Raw genomic sequence first — 20,508 nt, 5'->3', positions numbered from 1 at the left:
TTCTTTCTGTCCCACAATGGGATTACGGGCTGTGCTGCGCTGAGAGAGGAGAACCAGGGGTCTCAGACGGCGCCCTGGGGGGTCCTACACACAAACCCACAAGCCCCTTTGGAAGAGTCTCAGTCCTAATACAGCCAAATCAGGGAGGGTAAGCGGGGGGGGGGGTGACAAAGGAGAGGAAGGGGAGAAAAGAGATTAGTGCTGGTACTTTTATTAAAAAGTAGTTTTATTAAAACTCTGATCGACTTTCTCCCTTTCACTTACTGCTGTGTTATAATATCGTGCACCCTTATTTTGAAGTGTTTCCCGTTGTCCTTGTAACCCTGTTACCTCTGTTGTCTGACCCTGCCCTGTGATTATTGATTATTGATTATGATCGGTTCACCTGGCTGTGTTGAGTTAGTTCCTGAGTGAAATGACCCTCATGTGTTCTGCTCCTCTTTGCCTGTTAGGTGTGGAGTTTGTGCATTTTGGTGGTCCATCCATCCATCCATCCATCTTCAACCGCTTAAAAAAAGCAGACCTGTTCTTGCTGGAATACTGCCAGCGGATCCTCGTGTGAACACTGCCCCACAGAAAACAATACAGAACTGTATATTGGATTCTAAATCTTGATATGCCTGTTTTTTCCAGAGCTTGTCAATTGATGATGGTTATTTTTATAATAAACCCAGTTGTGGGCAATTAGGCCGTTGCTTAAAACAAAAAAATAGGTGGTGATATAGAAAGCGATAACAGACTTTTTCCTACATAAAAAAAAATACATGTGCTATTCAGTGGATGTGGGCCCCTAGGATGTCTCCACTGTGGCCTAGTGGCCGTTGTTTGTGTTATAGCGCTTCTTTGTTATGGTTTACTTTGTCCTTGGAGCAGCTACAGTATAATTCTGCCCAGTGCTCTGGGCAGAACTAACTCAACACTGACCTGAGTGTACATATGTTCTGGGAGTGTCCCAGGGTCAAGACATTCTGGTCTCCGGTAGCTAGGACCTTATCTGAAATATTTACAATGGAGATACCATGTCTCCCTCAGAATTTTTTGTTAAACGATGATTCCACACTCTCAATACCAGTCATAAAAAATGAATATGTATGTATGTTGTATGTATGTATGTACACATGCCTACTTTTCAATCCTTATTTATAAGTCTAACAACCAAGATTTCTATATATTGTCAAACTAACTGATGAAATGTCTGTTCTTGTTGCAATGATAATTGGAACCTTGGGGGGGGGGCGATGGGGGAATTGTAATGAAAATGAAAAATGCTTAATAAAAACTTGGTCACAAAAAAAAAACACTGACCTGAGTGTTATTGTACTTCTACCCATCATGTTTACATAAAGCATACATCAGTACCTGAGAATATTGTCTTGACTCCTATATATTGCCTATATATTGCCTATATATTATTGATTGATCGTGAATTCCACGAGAGCAGACATGGTTGTTTCAGGTTGACCACCCAAATTAGCTGCTCTGATGGATCAAATCACTATATCTCGATCCCTTCTACAAGCTCTGGCTTCTCCCCTCTCTTCTTATCCCGTCTGTCTGCTATTCAACCAGGCATCGTCGGACAGCATGGGTCAATCTTTCCGCATGCAAGGGGAGGCCGCCCTCCCTTGCATGTGGAAAGAGGGACCCATGCTATCCGACGAACTCACGCTCTTAAGAGGGTAAGAGGCCACCTCTTACCCTTTATCCCTAAACTTCTATGCCATATTTTACTCTCGAAAAACATTTTAAAATAGTTCAACTAGCTGATCTACATGACACATTGTGTGAACTTGTAGGTCGGCTATTTGAACTATTAAAAATGTTTTTCAAAATAGTAAGAAATAACAAATAAGTTTAGGGATAAGGCGTCGTTTAGGGCAAGATATAGCTCGTTATACCAGATATAGCACACCTGCCATGGGTGGGCAGGCGTGAATTCAGGAAGCCGCGTCCATTGAGAACCCAATGGAATAAACTCAGAACAGGCATATTGACCATATAAACAAATTAAACCATGAGATGCAGCTTCCCCTCTCCCCTAGTCTCGGAGACAGACGGACCCCTACCACAACTGAAGACAATGGCGAGAGATTTCCAAAGCCGTTTAAGTTCAAAACCTGCAGGGACAAGAGACCCGCAGATCCACAGGGGTCCCCCTCCCTCAGCTTAAGCTAAAGCAAATATTTAACTACCTTGGGATTAGCTGGGATATCTAATCAATCCGCAGTGTGAGTGAGCTGCATGGGACTGGAAGTAGTAGACTAGACTTTTAATTGGACTGAAAATGATGTCTTATATTTAGAGGTTGTGCAGACTTGTGTAGATCGAGGAAGGTCAAATACATACATTTAAACCGGTTCCTATATTCTCGGGTTAATATTTGGTGAAAATAGCAGATCTACAAGCTCATAACACATCACAACGAGACACGTTGTGTCCTTGTACAGATTGGCTATTTTATAGCTAAGAGATTTGGTGTAAACAAATAAGGGTCCTCCCTGGGGGACCAGTCAATGAAGGGTTTTAAGTGGCAGCTCATTAGAGCAGTATTTCTCAACCAGTGCGTTGAAAATGTGTTGCACGATGTTCTGACAACACTATTTCCATGGTACCCTAGGGCAGTGTTTCCCAACCTGTGCTACGCGGAGCTATGGTGCTCCTCTTGATGTCTCCAAGTGTTCCGCCTGATTTTAACTAAATTAACACTATCCCTCCCCCGAAAGCAAAAGCTATTGAGCTGCAGGCTTCCTATTGTTGCGTCGTTGTTGTCACACGTCTAACCATTAGACATGCGATAACTACAACACGGAACAATAGACTCTAACGACCCTCGGCCATTGAAATGTTAATGCTTAGATGCATGCAGAAGACGCTACATTTTGCTCCCTCCAGAAAGACTGGAGCGCGCAGAGTGCATATTCACGTAGACGGCAGACACACACAGTCCCGACCCAAACACTGAGGAGGTAAAGTAAACGTGACGTTGTTGTGATTAAACATAATGTGCCACGAAAAATAGCTGTCCAAAATAGCTTTCCATAGATGTCCAAACATGATCGCCTCGTTCGGCCAACAAAATATATCTCCCTCCCTTCACAGAAGCGCAGCGATGCCTGATTTATTCTTCGTCGTACACGTGTTATGCTTGCATGCTGAAAATGGCTGATCTACAAGCTCACAGCGCGTTGCGGACGCAACGCGTTGTGAGCTTGTCGATCAGCTATTTTCAGCACGTGGAAATAAGCAGGCTGTGAGAACTGAGACCCTTCACAATAAAAGCATGCAGCATTCACAAGTTGGCTCATAATAAAGAAAGGAAAAGGATTAGGTGGCATTTCACATTTCATATGAGCAATTTTTTTGAAACTGAGGCTCTGTCTCTGTCCTTTTCTTTCTCTTTGAAGTTATTTGATGAGTGCTGTCATGTGTGTTTTTAAAAGTATATTTACTTTTACGTTTTACTATATATTTAATATATATATATTTAATATATATATATATATATATATATATTTATATATATATATATATATATATATATACACCCCCCCCCCCCCCCAGGTGTTCCCCGAGATTTTAGGGCTATGAAAAGTGTTCCCTGGGACAAAAAAGGTTGGGAAACACTGCCCTAGGGGACACGGGGAGAGACAGCGAGAGACAGCGTCCCCAGTGGGAATTGAACCCATGGACCTTCTACTGTAGCTGTGAGGCGACAGCACCGACTGTGCCACCGTGCCCCCTGATTTTTGTCTGTTTCTGACAGTGAAAACTTCACCGTGAATTAATCTAGAAATGCCTATTGAATCAAATGTAACGGGTGCATACAGAAATGTTTGTGAAATATTTTTTTGCAGCCCCACCCTTGAATGGGGCACATTTGGTAGCTATCTAATTAATAAATAACAGAGAGAAACAATGGAATGCAGGTTAAGGCAGGTGAATTATTTGTGAAACATAGTTTTGATGTTTTTTTTATGTGAAAGATCTTTCTCATCCAAAAGAGGAAAGTTGACAGTGAAAACATTACATTCAAAGAATGAAACTATGACTATAAATTCATCCTATGGAGGTTTCATCTATGCAAATTAATTGCTGTCCATACAGTATGTGGTATTTTTGGTCATGCTTCAGTAGACTGAAGCATTCAGCAGTGTTGCCATGTCTGCTTATTATAATCGACTTTGGGCTTGTTTTTCTGTAAAGTTGCTTGTAATTATACTTTTTTTGGCTATGTTTTTAAAGTGTAGTTGCTTATTTGGGCTTTTGTGCCAGGGATCCCTAACCTGACGCTGCCAGATCCAAGAAGCTTTGTTTCACAGCTTATTGGGATCTGGGATCTCGGAAGCAAATTCGATGACGGGGCTGTTCCTTTTTTTCAAGATACTTGGTAGATGATTGGATTGGACCGTCTGTCTATCACCGTGTGGGCGTGCAATGTCACAACCAATCATATTGACGTGTCTATATAGCTTCACATCCGGTTTTGCACATATCCCGCCCTTAGCTCACGCTGATTGGTTCGGTGCGGAACGGATCGGTGTTAGCTCAACTCCCTGAGAGATCCCAGATGGAAGCTGTGTTGGGGAACATGGTTACCCAATACGGCCCCCATCTGGCAGTACCAGATGTTTTCAAATGTTTCAAAAATCATTCCACATTTTCCCCCTTTTCAAGATTTATTTTTCTTTTTTTCTCCCTTTTCATAGCAGATCAGCTTACACTAAAGTGCTCGTCTTCAGAGCTTGTTGTCATAGACCTAGTTGCTTATTTATCATGCCAAATCTGGCAACACTGGCAATCATTCTTCAGCCTGTTCTAGGGTAGCCTATAGCCTCAGTACCCATGCAGGCTTTGGTGCCCTTGTTATTATTATTATTAGTCCAAACTAAATATATTCTGGACGGTTAATTTCAGATATCTTTTCTCGTATAATAGTAAGTATTAGGTTAAATATGTGCCTAGTGTTTTTGTTTTCATCTGTCTGTGAAACATTAAGCAGACGTACTGGAGCTGTAACTATACTGAGGCCAGTGTATCCCTGATCACACCTGGACTTTTTCACAACGAGTCTCCATCTCCCAGCTTGATCAACACATCTTCTGGATTTCAGACCAAATAAGGTTATCTTATCTCGTCTATTTGTATGATATAGAGATCACTTGTTTGTTTATATACTGTACATTATGTTTGACAGGAAGCTATATAGAATTAGAGAGGATGCCAAAGTTCTGAAGGTCCGGGAATCCCAGGGTCTGTCAGAAGAAGGTTTCCTGGACAATTTTAACCATTTTAACACATTTTGGTTACTCAAAGCCAATCTGTGGGGTCCCTGCCCTGCATGGCCAAATACATACCGTATCAATTTGAGAGTCGTTGGCATGAAAATGTGGTTGTATGGTGATAAGCAGTGGTGTAAAGTAACTAAATACATTTACTCAAGTACTGTGCTTTTACTTCTACTCCACTACTTTTGAGAGGCAAATATTGAATTGCATTTACTCCACTACATTTCTTTTGAAAGGTTGGTTACTAGTAACTAGTAACATAGCCTACATTAACCACTTCAGATATACATTTCGACTATTTCAAAATAAGTCACAATGCATCACATTTTCAAAAGATTATTATGCATTCAAAAACTTGAAACAGTCAAATGAGTACTTTTACTTGTTGTACTTACTTTTAAGCACATTTTTATGTCAATACTTTTGTATTTTTACTCAAGTACATTTTGAATGCCTATGACTTTTACTTGTAAGTAACGGAGTAGGCTACTTATATTGCAGTATTGATATGTTGGGAAGTGTGTTGCATACATTTACTGTGTATAATCTTCTTTCCTCAGCATGATGACTCAGCATGGTGACTCTCTTTATCAAGCATGACCTTGCCAAAAGGCAGCATTTAAAAAGGCAGGGGCGCTGCATGAGCTGGCAACATCAATGCATGTCTAGAATGGAACACCCAGTGCCAACACATGGGTTATTAAATAACTCCTCACACGACTCAACTATGCCAGCAGTGTTGGCGAAGCTATACTTCATAGCTTGCAAAGCTACATGAAGTAGCTCACTGTGGCAGTAGCTTGATCAAGCTGCATTTCTGCAGCTCACACGAGTGAAGCGAGCGGTGCCTTGGAGTCAAGCACAGTTGAAATTACGGTAACAGGTCAGTGTGTGTGTGTGTGTGTGTGTGTGTGTGTGTGTGCGTGTGTGTGTGTGTGTGCGTGCGTGCGTGCGTGCTGTGCGTGTGCGTGCATGTACAATACAATTAATATCATAGTCCGGCAGCCAACATGCTTCAAATATTGTCAATATACATGTACATTCATGAATTCACTTGTCACATGCTATAAACTAAAGCATATACATTTGGAAAATCTTGCCCTATATAGATGTTAACGGTATAGTCAGTCACATATAAACCCATATAAAACAAATTGCTCAATGCTGACAGCCGGTCAGCAAGTGGATTCATGAATGTATGTATATAGACAATATTTTAGGTCAATAAAAATAGATCCATGGCTGCTCAATGTTAAACCCCAGCTGCACAGGGTTTCCTCATAAAGGATAAAGAGCGGCCCCTGCTATTCATTTCAATGGAAGTTGCTCAGTGGCGCTCTACTTCCGCATTGTTTTCCGATTTGGGCACCAAAATGCCCAAAATCCAAAATGCGGAAGTGCTTAACCCCAGCTGCACGGGGTTTCCTCGTGCTAAATGCACAGGACAAAGTGCTTCAGCAGCACCAGGACGAAGTGCTTCAGCAGCAGCATCGCCAGGATGAAGTGCTTCAGCAGCGACAGGATGAAGCAGAGCAACAAAGGCCTGAAGCAGGATATTCTAAATATTCACACCATGTTGCAAAACAAACCATACTTACCTCTTCATCAGTGCACCAGCTAACAATGGACAACGATGGAGAAGCTACGGTCAAACAAGACCAAGAACAAGAAGCTAGGGAAGAAAGATTCTTAACGGAGCGCTTATCAACTGAGGAAGATCATGGCGGGGAGAATGAGGAAGTCTTCAACCCACCACTAAGCAATTGCCCTACCACCATTCATGTTAATAAGAAGTTCAACTGCTCTAGTCCTAGTTGAGTCAAGGTCCTCTCCGATAGCTTCTGGAAGCAGGAATACCTGGAGACTCTACAGCCTAGGAGGAAATGGCAGGCCGAAAAGCCCAATCTGCAAGTTGGAGATGTCATGCTGTTGGGGGACTCTCGGATGACGGGGGGTGGGTGGCCTACAGGATTCTTCGTCAAGGCTGATCCCGGTCACGAAAAGAAAGTGAGGAAAGTCGACCTGAAGGTCATCCGACAAGGTACTCCCAAGGTGTACTCTAGACCTGTGTCAGAAGTTGTTCTTCTTCAAAAAGAGACTGTATAGTGGTATAACCAATTATACCATGCGGGGAGTGTGCTGTTTACTTTTCTAGGTAGTTCACCTTTCACCTAGGCCCTATGTGTAATGGAGACCCATGTTCTTTTGCTTAATTAGTAATTCTCCTCATGGTAGCTTCACAAGGGTAGTTATGAGGTGATTAGTTTGGTCAGTCAGTTCAGTTCAAGCCAGCACACTGTCAAGAGCTCTCTCACTGCATGTTGAGTTAACCCAATTTCTCTCAGGCCTTGGACAGGATAAGTCTGTAAGTTTGTGTGGTTTTTTTTTGTTAAACTTTATGGCTCTTAAAGCAATATGCTTGATCTTTTCTAAAATGTTGAATGCATTTAGTAGTGAGTACAACATGTTCTTTTTCATGTATGATGCATACAAATAACTATGTTTGGTTTATGATTTTACAGTATATGACACCAATGTTGTGTTTTCTATTTTTTCTTGTATTGCAGTTTTACAATTTATTCATCAGTAAAGAACCTAAATCAAGTCATGCCTTTTGGAGCTTTATTGGGAACTTTGTTAGCTGTCTGCCAAGCCATACAGACTGTACACCAACGTATAGTAAGGGAAGAACACCAGCCAATGAACTATAAAATCTGACGTGATCTGCAGTATTTAGCCTGGAACAAATACTGTGAAGAGGGAGTTCAGTTCCGGAGTTCAGTTCAGCTTCGGGTTCTTTTGGAATCAACAATTGATTATTCTAAATTATGGATGTAAATACTATTATCTGAACCATGTAGCACATTCTCTATGTAAATTGACTTTATACCGACTAAAATAATTGTTAAACCTTAAACTCTCTCCGATCTTTATTTCAACTGTCTCCAAATCATTTTTTTAAGGTATGTTTCTATTCTTTGGTACAGTGATGGTCATTTAAAGGGCTACTCAATCATTTTTAAGGTAAATACAGCACGGTATTTAATTGGTCTCCCTGCTGGGTTTTTTGAAGTTATAGATTTACAATGTTTTCTTAATTATACAGTCCTTTCAAATCATTATCATCATCATCATTATCATTATCATTATAAAAGATGGATCCTATTTTTTATATCCATCAAGCGCCCCTCAAAAATAACTGTGATTTACTTTTGATTCAGTGGCATGAGTGCCATTTAGCAACAGTCCCATGCATTCTCCAGATAAACAGTCCTTTTGCACGTCAGGGGAAAAGAAAAGTGAATAGACATGACATTTACTGCTTTTATCAGCATTAATTATGAGAACTAGAATTTCGGCCCCCTTCGGGGGCCTCATCCCAGTGTCGTTGCAGCGCAATATGGGAAGAAAGAAATTGCGGGAGTTGACAATGATTTCATAAAGTGTAGTTTAGTTTTGAACAGGCAACTAATGTAGTGATAGATTAATTGAATGGGCCTGAATAGATAGATAGATTTCTTTATTTTTGTGTCATGCACCAAAGGCGCCCAGCCCACATGGGCTTACAGGACACACCATATCATTGCATTCAATATTGCATTGTGTACAATAAACAGATATGTTTTGTTGATATTCCCTTTTTTTTTTTACACAAACAAAAGATTCTGCCTTATTTCCCACGCCCTGCATAAAAAGTCTGGCAAAGCAAAAGTACCTTTCCTAAAACATAATTCCAGTTTTTCATAGTCCTCCAACCAGAAAAAGTCTGCACAGATGGTTGTCATTTTACAAAATAATACATGTGTTAATGCTTCATATAATGGGAAGAAGGAAATTGCGGGAGTTGACAGACTCCACTTCATGTTTCAGCTGTGTTTTTAAACTCAGTAGTGTGCCCTGCACACAGCGCACACTCGCAATTGCAGCTGGAGGGCGACGCGACACACACACACACACACACACACACACACACACACACACACACACAGAGCGATGTGTGGATCGCGACACACACACAGGGCGATGTATGGATAAATCAAACGAACGATTAAGCAAGAAACATTGAGAAGGATGCAACATGCTGTGTGATTTACCTGTTTGGGTTTGTTTTGCGCGACTGGCTCGCAAATGTTTGGAGGCACGCGTGTATTTAGAAAGTGCGCTGCGTTTTCTTCGTGGCATATTGTGTTTTTGGGGGGGTGATGGCAGAGTATATTCCAGTCCAGTTGGCGGTGGCAAGCATGAGTCGTTGTTGTTTGTGTCTTTGTTGTTGGTGGAGTGAGTAGCCTACAGTGCAGTCAGAGAGTAGTTCACAGGTCACACACAGGAGCAGTGAAAGGGGGAGGGGACTTGGGATGGCAGTGTAGAGTAGGCACGACATTGAGGGGATAGAAACCATCCCGGTCGCGTGGTTCATCTAACGCGTGTGTCACTGTGAAGGACTGGCCCCATTAAGTGAACGTAGTTGGCGACACAGGAGCAGTGAAAGGGGGAGGGGCCTTCGGATGGCAGTGTAGAGTAGGCACGACATTGAGGGGTAGAAACCATCCCGGTCGCGTGGTTGATGTAACGTGTGTGTCACTGTGAAGGACTGGCCCCATGAAGTGAACGTAGTTGGCGTAGTAGACGCCAACATGACGATTTTGACGTAGGCTGTTGAGGTTGAGCAAGAATAGCGTGTTTCAGAAAAGTAATATTTAAACAGTAAATAAGACATTTTTGGCGAATGCAATGTAGTCTATATGTTTTGTGGGAGTGTGCAGGTTTTATTTTGCATAGAGAGATGTGTGGTGGAAGTGTGGTTTGGTCGGAGATAGAGGACGAATGAACGGCCATGTGCTCATGTACCCCCTGTCTATTAGGGTAGCAGGATACTGTTAGTATTGCACTGTACTGTAATGTTGTCCTCTGTACTGTACTTTACTGTACGTCTTTACTGTACTGTACTGTTGTTAGTGTTATTGTTGTTTTTCTTATAATGATTATTGTTCTGATGTGAGCTTGTTTGTAAATGAGTGAGTTTACAAAGAAGTTTATTGTTATTATTATTATTATTAGTATTGTTATTGTGATTATTACATGGATTATTGTTGTGATGTGAGCTTGTGGCTGACTCACTATCTAGAAAATAAAAACATGGCACTTCATTTAAAATAGGTTACAGACCCCTGTTATATGCGCTTATTTTGGGATTATTTTTATAGACCTATTTACTTGTTTCTATGAGACATGGCAACAGCAGCGAAAGGCATCCACGTCTTTCTGTTGTGAAATGCTGAGATTAGAAACGACCATAATTATTTCATTTCTCAACCTTAAAAAATAAATAAAGACATCTCCATAATCCTTGGGAAGTGTGTGTAGCAAAAGTAGTCGGCATTGTCATGGTTGAAAGTATTCATGCAACACTGACGCTGTAAGCTGTGTGATGCTAACGCGCTAACACCGTTAGCATGGTCTGTGTTGGTCAAAGGAAAAAGGATAGATATGAAACTACTGGCCAAAATGTCATACAAAACACAACCCCTAAAATCGGAATGTGATGGTGACCTATTGAGCACAAACAGACAATCATGATTTGCTTGCTGGACCTATAATTAATTTATGTGCATTACATTTCCACCTCGCACATATAAATCACAAGCAAGATGGATGCTAGTTCACAGGTCACACACAGGAGCAGTGAAAGGGGGAGGGGACTTGGGATGGCAGTGTAGAGTAGGCACGACATTGAGGGGTAGAAACCATCCCGGTCGCGTGGTTGATGTAACGCGTGTGTCACTGTGAAGGACTGGCCCCATTAAGTGAACGTAGTTGGCGTAGTAGACGCCAACATGACGATTCTGACGTAGGCTGTTGAGGTTGAGCAAGAATAGCGTGTTTCAGAAAAGTAATATTTAAACAGTAAAGAAGACATTTTTGGCGAATGCAATGTAGTCTATGTCTTTTGTGGGAGTGTGCAGGTTTCATTTTGCATAGAGAGATGTGTGGTGGAAGTGTGGCTTGGTCGGAGATAGAGCACGAATGAACGGCCAGGTGCTCATGTACCCCTGTCTATTAGGGTAGCAGGATGCTGTGATAAATAATCAATGTTATCATTACACTCACCTGGTGGCAGCCATGCATGGCAGCAACAGAAGCAGCTATATGGATTCAATATCTTGCTCAAGGTCATTTCAATATGTTTGTAGCTCTCTCCCCAACAATGACGACACAGGCGGTTCTTTATGCTTGCGTGAGTCCTTAGAATGTCTCTGACCATTTCTCCTTAATTTCTGTTCTTTGTAACTTTATCAGTGCAAACGTACTACACTGCTGCAACTAAGTGTACTGCTTCCTAGTTGTGTAGACCAGAGTCTGAATGAGTGACACGAGGTTTGTGCCATCTGTGTGCAATGCCAGGCAATCATTGTCAATCAGTCAATCAATCATGGTCCAGTGTTTCTACTGACACAGAGAGTTATCATCGCATGTTTTTACATTCTTAACCTCATATGAAATCAATTATGGACCACATATTAATTATTGCATCATGAAATTATTATGAATTATGGTTTATGCACTTATGACCATGAGTTGTTGTATTTTAGCTATTTTAGTATTTTTAAGGAAAACATTTTAATAACAGCACTTACAATGTTAACACATCCTGTCTGCTTGCATTTGTGTGTTACAGTTTCACGATGGCTCTGAACATAGCTGGGTTGGTGGCAGTGTTGGTCTTCTATGCCTTGATCCTGGGGATGGGGGTCTGGGCTTCTAAGAAGTCCAGGAGGGAGGAGAAGAAATGTGTGGGATCCAGAAGTGAGGTCACCATAATAGGAGGACGCAACATCAACATTTGGATTGGCATCTTCACAATGACAGGTGAGAAAATGCAATTTATATGAGGATGCATATGGCATAAATCAGGGATTCACAAACCCTTTCGTGTCAAGGGCCTCCAAATTGATGTGGGGCCCTCAATCCGAAAGATGTACCAGGGAAACTTTCACAATTATTGAACCGGTTCACAATTGTGTCCAAAGGGTCATAAAACTCTGGACTATGTTAACTTCCTTATCGTCACCATCAGCCACCTGGGTTGGAGGAGGCTACATCATGGGTACTGCTGAGGCCGTCTACACTCCCTCCCGTGGCGTCCTCTGGGCCATAGGGCCCCCTTCATATTTCATGAACTTCCTCGTAGGTAAGAAGCAACATGTGTATTCTTTCTAATATCTTTTCACCGATATTGGCCGATATGTTTTTTCACCAATATTGACCGATATTTTTATCGTTTTTAAGATTGTAGCGCCTAAATCCCTGTATTAGGTGCTACTGGCTGCTGACGGATGAGGAAGTTTAGACGTGTGCTGAAAGAACTGAGGTCCAGAATGTTCGTAGAGTGGATATTAAATTATATTTATTTTCCTTACAAAATCCTATACTTTGAAGGCAAATAACATAAGTAACAAACAGTCAAACGTGGTGAATGCAACAGTCCCTGTCTGCACAGTCAGAAAACAGTTTGCCTCCTATCAACAACACCTGCAATTCATTAGGGACAGGGTTAAATACCCTCCCTGTAACTATGGCAACCTGAACTTGACCACACCCCTCAGTGGACATCATTGGCCACAATTAGGAGACTCAAAATGGCGCTTACAAAGATGTTTCGCGAGACATGGCCAAAGCATTCCCAGGGGTCCCAGCCCAGGCCAAAGAACCCTGGTCTAATGCATCACCTTCATGTTGTGTCCCAACAGGAGGCTGGTCTAATGCATCACCTCCATGTTGTGTCCCAACAGGAGGCTTGTTCTAATGCATCACCTTCATGTTGTGTCCCAACAGGAGGCTTGTTCTAATGCATCACCTTCATGTTGTGTCCCAACAGGAGGCTTGTTCTTTGCTAAACAAATGAGGTCTAAGCGCTACGTGACGATGATGGATCCATTTCAGCATCGCTATGGCAACGCATTCACCACAGCCCTCCTGCTTCCCTGTCTGCTCAGTGACATTCTGTGGGTGACCTGCATCCTGGGTGCCTTGGGTCAGTCACACTTTATACTGTATAGCTCTGCTTATCAACATTTGGGCTCCAAATGGACTACATTGATTTTACTATAGGAGCAGAAACCAAAATGGAAATGTCATCCTCTTTAATTGTTTAATCTCCATTAGTGGTTAAACCAGTAAGACGCGCAAACGCGGGAAGCGAACGCAGCTCTACGTTTTTTTTTTTTTAAGTTAAGTTCTTTTTAAGTTACGTTTTTAACACAGACAGACAGACAGACAGACATGCATGATCTGCTAGGTCTCAAAGTAAGTGCTCACTGCGTTCGCAATAACTTTTATTTTTCATTCCTACAATATCTTAACCACTACAAAAGTGTACGTGCTCCGTGGAATGCATGTGAGCTTGTAAATCTGATATCTTCGCTGAAAGATAGCATATGCGGTTCACCTAAATAATTACCTCTTTTTCTACAATCTATGAGGATGATGTGCAGAGGAGGGACACTAGGGTTCAATTGGCTTAATAGACACGTGTGCATTGTGTGTGTATACCGTGTGTTTCTGCAGGTGGGACAGTCAGTGTGATTCTTGATCTTCATTCGTCCTACGCCATCGTCCTGTCTGCAGGTGTTGCCATCACCTACACGCTGCTGGGAGGCCTGTACTCAGTGGCCTACACCGATGTCATCCAGCTGTTGATCATCTTCATCAGTCTGGTGAGAGCAAACGTGAATGTCAGGGGTGGCATAGTTAAATGTAGAGAGCCTGGTCTTTTACAACATACTACCCATGCCTAACGGCAACAAACTTTTCAGTATTACCCGTATTGCTTCCAAGATTATCGGACTTCCCACACCAACACTTTCTGATATGAACAATAATGCCATCACACGGCTAGCACTCTCAATATCACGTGACACTGATCATCATCCCCTGTATCGCTTCTTCAACCTCATGCCATCTGGACAAAGATACAGAACCTTACCCTGGAAAAAGGTTCGTTTCAGTAGGAGTTTTGTCCCCTCAGCCATTAAACAAACTGCCCCGCCGATAGGATGGTTTCTGTACACAGTGTACAGTAAGATAGGATGGTTTCTGTACACAGTGTACAGTAAGATAGGGTGGTTTCTGTACACAGTGTACAGTAAGATAGGATGGTTTCTGTACACAGTGTACAGTATGATAGGATGGTTTCTGTACACAGTGTACAGTATGATAGGATGGTTTCTGTACACAGTGGGGAACTCAAGTTTTGTTTTGTATTGTCTTGGTGTTATGTTGTTTCTGTATGTGCTGTTTTTGTTGTTGGTGTTGAACAGACCTGTGAAAATGAATATCCTTCGGGACAATAAAGATTATTATTATTATTATTATTTGGGTTCGATTCCCATTTCGACATACCTTCAGTAGTACATATGGCGAGGTGCCCTGGCCCCTGAGCAAGAAGAGTTTCTCAAAAACTTTTTTGTTGCCTATAGGCTCCAAAAATGAACAAGTTCAGGATTACCGGTTTTCTGATTCTTATTATTATTTCTCTCAAAAATTAGGCCTTTCCAATCAATAAGACTGTGGAAAATAGATTTACAAAAACAATGGAAACTTAAAGCACAACTAAAGACAACACGCCATACAGTGACTGCACTGAAGGCTATCCCTTAAAGGGTAAGACCACTTTTTTTGAGGTTTGGGTTGTGTAGTTACTTTGCCATGATGCTACTCCAAATGTGGACAAGAAATAAAAAAATACTGCTCCAGTGATTAGAAATTGACAATTCAAAATATGCTCCTCATTGACTTGCATTGTAGCTCAAACAGCTCTCAAAGGCACTCTTTTAGTACGTATACAAACACAAACAAAGTTGATTCAGACAATATAGAGCATCACCAAAACTCATGCAGTTTTATTTTTTCATAAAAATGTTAGATTCCTGTTGATTTTACTATTTGAAGATCTGGATCCGGATCCACGGATCCAGTCCGGGTTTTCTTCCCAATAAAATGGACAAATCAACAGGAAGATAACATTTTTATGAAAAAATAAAACTACATGAGTTTTGGTGATGCTCTATATTGTCTGAATCAACATTGTTTCTGTTTGTTTACATACTAAAAGAGTGACTTTGAGAGCTGTTTTAGCTACAATGTAAGTCAATGAGGAGCATATTTTGAATTATCAATTTCTAATCACTGGAGCAGTTATTTCTTATTTCTTGTCCACATTTGGAGTTGCATCATGGCAAAGTAACTACACAACCCAAACCTCAAAAAAAGTGGTCTTACCCTTTAACAAAGGGCCCTTGCAGCTCTGTCTCTTGGCTGTTAACGCTTTGCCTGCCCAAGTACTACTGATTGTCTGTCCCTTGCAGCCTGCCTTTATAGGGAGTGGATCCTACCACAAGTACAGATTCCAATTAACCATCAATTATCTTTTACAGACATTTCCCATACCACAGGAATAATCTAACTATTAAATAAATGTTGTCCAGCATAATTTAATCACATTTCTAGGTGCACATATATTAATCATCACAAATACTTTAACAACCAGAACACTGTTAAACCCACCATACACACCCCCCTTCTCTTCTACAATACTTGGCACGTTCCAACCCTTCTTAACCAAATGGACTGGCCCTGCTCTGAGGAGTGCCAGTACTGCACTAGACAGACAGGTGACAAACATAACATACATTTCAGCTTGGTCCCAATGAACAGTGTTTAAATAAACAGAATGTTTGAACCCCTGAAGTCTGTCATTTTTTATAATTGAATGTAACAGGTAAACATAATGTACTACTACCAAACCTCACTTCCCTCTTAGTGTGTATAATAGTAACAGGTATATAGGGCACGGGTTGCCCTGTGACTTTGAGACTTTCCCAATTTTTATTTTTTTATCTTCGAAATATTTTGGCAGATGATGATTTGTCTTTCTTTGATTTGTCTGGCAAGTTTTGGTACATTTTGTAAAGTGGGTGCAACCTCCATTACCCCCATCCCTGATAGCATTAGCACTTCTTCACTGCAGGCGGTGAATATAATTTATGTTTTTGTTTGTATTTCCTTGTTCTGTTGTATCTTGCCTTTCCCAGTGGCTGTGTGTTCCCTTTGTAATTCTCCACCCATCATCATCATCATTATCATCATCATCTAATGTGACACTCACACCTCTACACTCACCGCCCTGGCTGGGGGAGCTCAAGACGGAGGATGTTGGAAAATGGATCGATGAATTCCTCGTATTGGTTAGTTGTTGTTTCCCGCCAAATCATATTCATGTGCATCTGTGTTTACATTATCTGCATTGTCAGGCAGAAACCTTCACTGTCCATATTTCATCTTTGTATGTTAGGACAGTCCTCCATATTCTATCTTTGTATGTTAGGACAGTCCTCCATATTTTATCTTTGTATGTTAGGACAGTCCTCCATATTTCATCTTTGTATGTTAGGACAGTCCTCCATATTTCATCTTTGTATGTTAGGACAGTCCTCCATATTTCATCTTTGTATGTTAGAGGACAGTCCTCCATATTTTATCTTTGTATGTTAGGACAGTCCTCCCAGGGACTGCAGTGACTCAACCCATTTGTCTGTATCCCATTTATGCCCATTATATTTCTGTATCTTTCTCTCAGTGTCCCTTTATTTGTATAGCCTATATGGAGTTCTGTGTCAGGCATGCCCAAATATGGAGTGTTGTGATGTCAGAACATCACAACCAGGTGACCTGTCCAGAGCCCGGGCAGAGGCCTTTTGCGGCGGTTCTGGACCGCCGTAGGTCCGACGGACTCGACTCAACAGAGACTTCCGCCCCAAAAGCTATGATGAGTGATGTGTGGGGGCGATGGGCACGCACACCTAGTAGGAACAGATGAGAAGGAAGAGACAGACAGACAGAAGGATATTGACCCTGGAGGGACACGTTTCCCACGGTTTTGACATGGTGTGTGTGTGTGTGTGTGTGTGTGTGTGTGTGTGTGTGTGTGTGTGTGTGTGTGTGTGTGTGTGTGTGTGTGTGTGTGTGTGTGTGTGTGTGTGTGTGTGTGTGTGTGTGTGTGTGTGTGCGCGTGCGTGCACGCTGCAGTCCCTCGGAGCACTGTCCTACCAGGCATTCTATCAGAGGGTCCTTTCCGCTGCATCACCTGCTCAGGCCCAGATCACGTGCTTCGCATCAATGATCATTTGCGTCATCATGGGAATTCCCTCAGTCATTATAGGAGCGGTGGCTGTTTCTGCAGGTACTGTACTTCACACACACACACACACACACACACACACACACACACACACACACCTTAGGTACTGTACTTCACAAACACACACCTTAGCCAGGTACGTACTTCACAAACACACACACACCTTGCTGCAATCCACAACTTTTGTCCTACCTTCGGACGCCGATGTGCTAAGACAGAGCCTGCCAGTGAGAATATTGCCCGTATGTGAGCTTCATGCACTACCACTTGTCACCCAGTAGGTGACCGTGACACCTGGTTCTAAACCACAGCAGATGTAGCCTACTAGTAGTAAACATACTCTGCAATACAGATTGGTTCAAATAATGTTTACAAGCGATTGTAGCTTTAAACTCACTCAATCTGTAATCTAAATACTGTGTTTGTTTGTTTATTTGTTTATTTGACAGGGACAATGCACATTAATAAACACGTGCATTGTTTTTAGTGTCTGCTCCTATATTCCTGGGCACTCCACTGAGCTTTTGTCCTCATCAGATAAATAGCCATTAGTATGTTACTGCTTGCACAGGAAATGATGTAAGCAGTAACATAAAAGTGACTAATTATTAACAAAAGATTTCAACAAATGAAGTTGTAGGGCCCTTAAGAGTTCAACATAATATAACTCAAATGAAAATAACGTGGAACCTGCAAACAGGAAATGAACTCAACTAACAGATCTGCTCAAATGACCCATGAGGGAGGCTTATATAGTAGTGGACCAAACCAATAAATACACAAAGGGGTGGACAGCAATTTGAGACAACTGGAATCACTAAACAATTCCCAATTCCCCTCTTCTCAATCAAATCTGTTGGTATGGTCCTCTGCATCACAGCTGACTCCACCCCCTGCCCCATATGTTCAATATGTTGCTATTTCAGGAACTAAATAAAGAACAAAACATTAGTACAACCGTGCATATTGTCACCAAGCCATTCTCAAATACTGATTGTTTTTATGCATTTGATTATAGTATAATTATTGCAAATGTCAATACTAGAAGATAAAGTAGAATGCAAATGTGAGTGTGGGTTGGATGAGTCTTATCTCACTGTGAGGCTCTCACAGTCACCATAGGGTGTCGCCAAACTACCAAACAGAATATCTCATACTGTACATGTTGCCGTCTTGCTGATCAATGATGAAACATTTGCCATTGGGCTGCCCTCTGCTGGTCCACTGACAAAAAACATGTTCATCTTTTCATCACTTTGGATGTCCGGTTCCCCCCTCTCAGACTGGAACCAGACAGAGTATGGTCTTCCACCTCCGTTTGAGCGCGGGGAGGCAGGGAATGTGCTTCCACTGGTCCTGCAAAACCTCGCCCCGTCCTGGGTGTCGGTGTTGGGCATTGGGGCATTGGCTGCAGCCGTCATGTCCTCCGTGGACTCTGCCATGCTTTCTTCTGCATCCATGTTCACTCAGAATATCTACAAGAGCTACCTCAGGAAACAGGTTGGAAACTTTGCTGTATGTACTTTTGATCTTTGTTCGTTGAGTCCATCACCTGCCTCCAATGTTTTTCCATGTGTGTGACTTATTTTGATCTTGTTCGAGTCCCGGGTAGGATATGAAAGTTATGTATTGCAGCTTTACTGAACTAGACCTGTACGTGCCCGTCGCAGTCAGCCACCGGCCTTCCTCCTGGGAACGATGCAACTTGGGAACCTAATGATATACGTTGTCATAGCACCCGTTTTAACTGTCAGCCAGTGTCCCACATGGAGATCTGTGTATGTGCCTGTGCCCACTGGCAGAGCCTGATTGGTTGAGCCTCAATTGGCTGAGGCAGAGGCTGGAAATTGCACAGGTGAAAGGAGTTGGCCTCATTAGGCCCACTGGCAGAGCCTGACCAGAGCCTTTTGTGGTGGTTCTGGAAAACCGTGGGTCCGACCGACTCGATACCGGGCACTGCACTCCCTGTGGGGGTGTGGAACGCGTGGGTCGAATGTGAAGTCGGTGGGTGAAACGGTTCTCGAGTTACGTGCATTACACACACACGCACGCACACACACACGCACGCAGAGACATTTATAGTAGGATTAAAGAAATACATTTGGGACCTTATCAATGACGGGGCATTAGGCACAAGAAGGAGATCAGACGGCCAACAGTCATGAAGCAAATACTTTTATTTAATGATGCATCTATGTCGTCATAATCGCCATTCTGTAATACCGAGTCTTTTCCACTCTCTCTCTCAAGGCATCAGAGGTGGAGTGTGCATGGGTGATCCGGCTCAGTGTGCTGTTAGTGGGCTTGGCTGGCACCGGCCTGGCCTTGACGGGGGAAGGCGTCTTGGCGTTCTGGCTGCTGAGTGCAGACGTGCTGTACTGCATGGTCTTCCCGCAGATCATCTGCGTCGTGCATTGTCCCGTCGCTAACGGATACGGAGCGACCACTGGCTTCGTCCTGGGGACCTTTCTGAGATTTCTGAGCGGGGAGCCTGCACTCCACATCCCCCCTGTCCTCATGTTTCCCGGTTGGAGGGAGGATGAGTTAACGGGGGACATCCACCAGTATTTTCCCTTCAAGTCTTTGATAATGTTGCTCACCGTGCTCACCATTCCCTCGGCCTCCTTGCTGGCACGTCTGGTGTTCACCCGCCACATGCTGCCTCCTTCCTGGGACGTCTTTGGTGTCTTGAGGGAGACTGGGAATGCTGTAAAGGATGTAAATGGAGCGGGGAGAGCAGAAGTAATCTTACCTGGTGCTACTGAGACTACTGAGAATCTGCTGGTTATACCTCCACCTCCAGCTGCTAGATCGGTATAGCCCGACCATAATAATACGATAAGATTGAAATAAAACCTACATACTGAAGGTTTTATTCCAATCCCCATTCTGGAGACAATAATAGACCACAAACATTGACCAATGTTTTTCCATGTATACTTCATTGTGACTCCAGGCAGATGAGTGCCAGTGTTTTTGCCTTTCTTGAAATCAAGAAAATAAATAAATAAATAAATATTTGATTTA

At 42.4% G+C, this 20,508-nt stretch overlaps 1 protein-coding gene across 3 annotated transcripts; it reads left to right on the top strand.

Moving 5' to 3' along the window:
- The first annotated feature begins 4,832 nt into the window (after positions 1-4,832).
- LOC308320793 (high-affinity choline transporter 1-like) lies at positions 4,833-20,401 on the top strand. Of its 3 annotated transcripts, XM_080771468.1 has the most exons (10): positions 4,833-5,120; positions 5,846-6,168; positions 11,962-12,152; positions 12,361-12,474; positions 13,162-13,317; positions 13,851-13,999; positions 16,376-16,528; positions 17,370-17,523; positions 18,764-18,981; positions 19,732-20,401. In XM_080771468.1, the coding sequence occupies exons 3-10, from the start codon at positions 11,969-11,971 to the stop codon at positions 20,299-20,301; spliced, it is 1,698 nt and encodes a 565-aa protein (XP_080627594.1). In that variant the 5' UTR covers positions 4,833-5,120; positions 5,846-6,168; positions 11,962-11,968; the 3' UTR covers positions 20,302-20,401. The 3 variants fall into 3 exon arrangements, with proteins under 3 accessions (XP_080627594.1, XP_080627596.1, XP_080627595.1); XM_080771470.1 differs by lacking the exon at positions 5,846-6,168; XM_080771469.1 differs by lacking the exon at positions 4,833-5,120 and having other exon boundaries at positions 5,593-6,168.
- Positions 20,402-20,508: the final 107 nt, after the last annotated feature.

Source organism: Protomyctophum bolini (genome assembly GCF_963924005.1).
Source record: "Protomyctophum bolini genome assembly, chromosome: 9".
Taxonomy (NCBI): Eukaryota; Metazoa; Chordata; class Actinopteri; order Myctophiformes; family Myctophidae; genus Protomyctophum; species Protomyctophum bolini.
The sequence above is the reverse complement of the archived record's forward strand: the minus strand, read 5'-3'. Positions and strand labels throughout refer to the sequence as shown.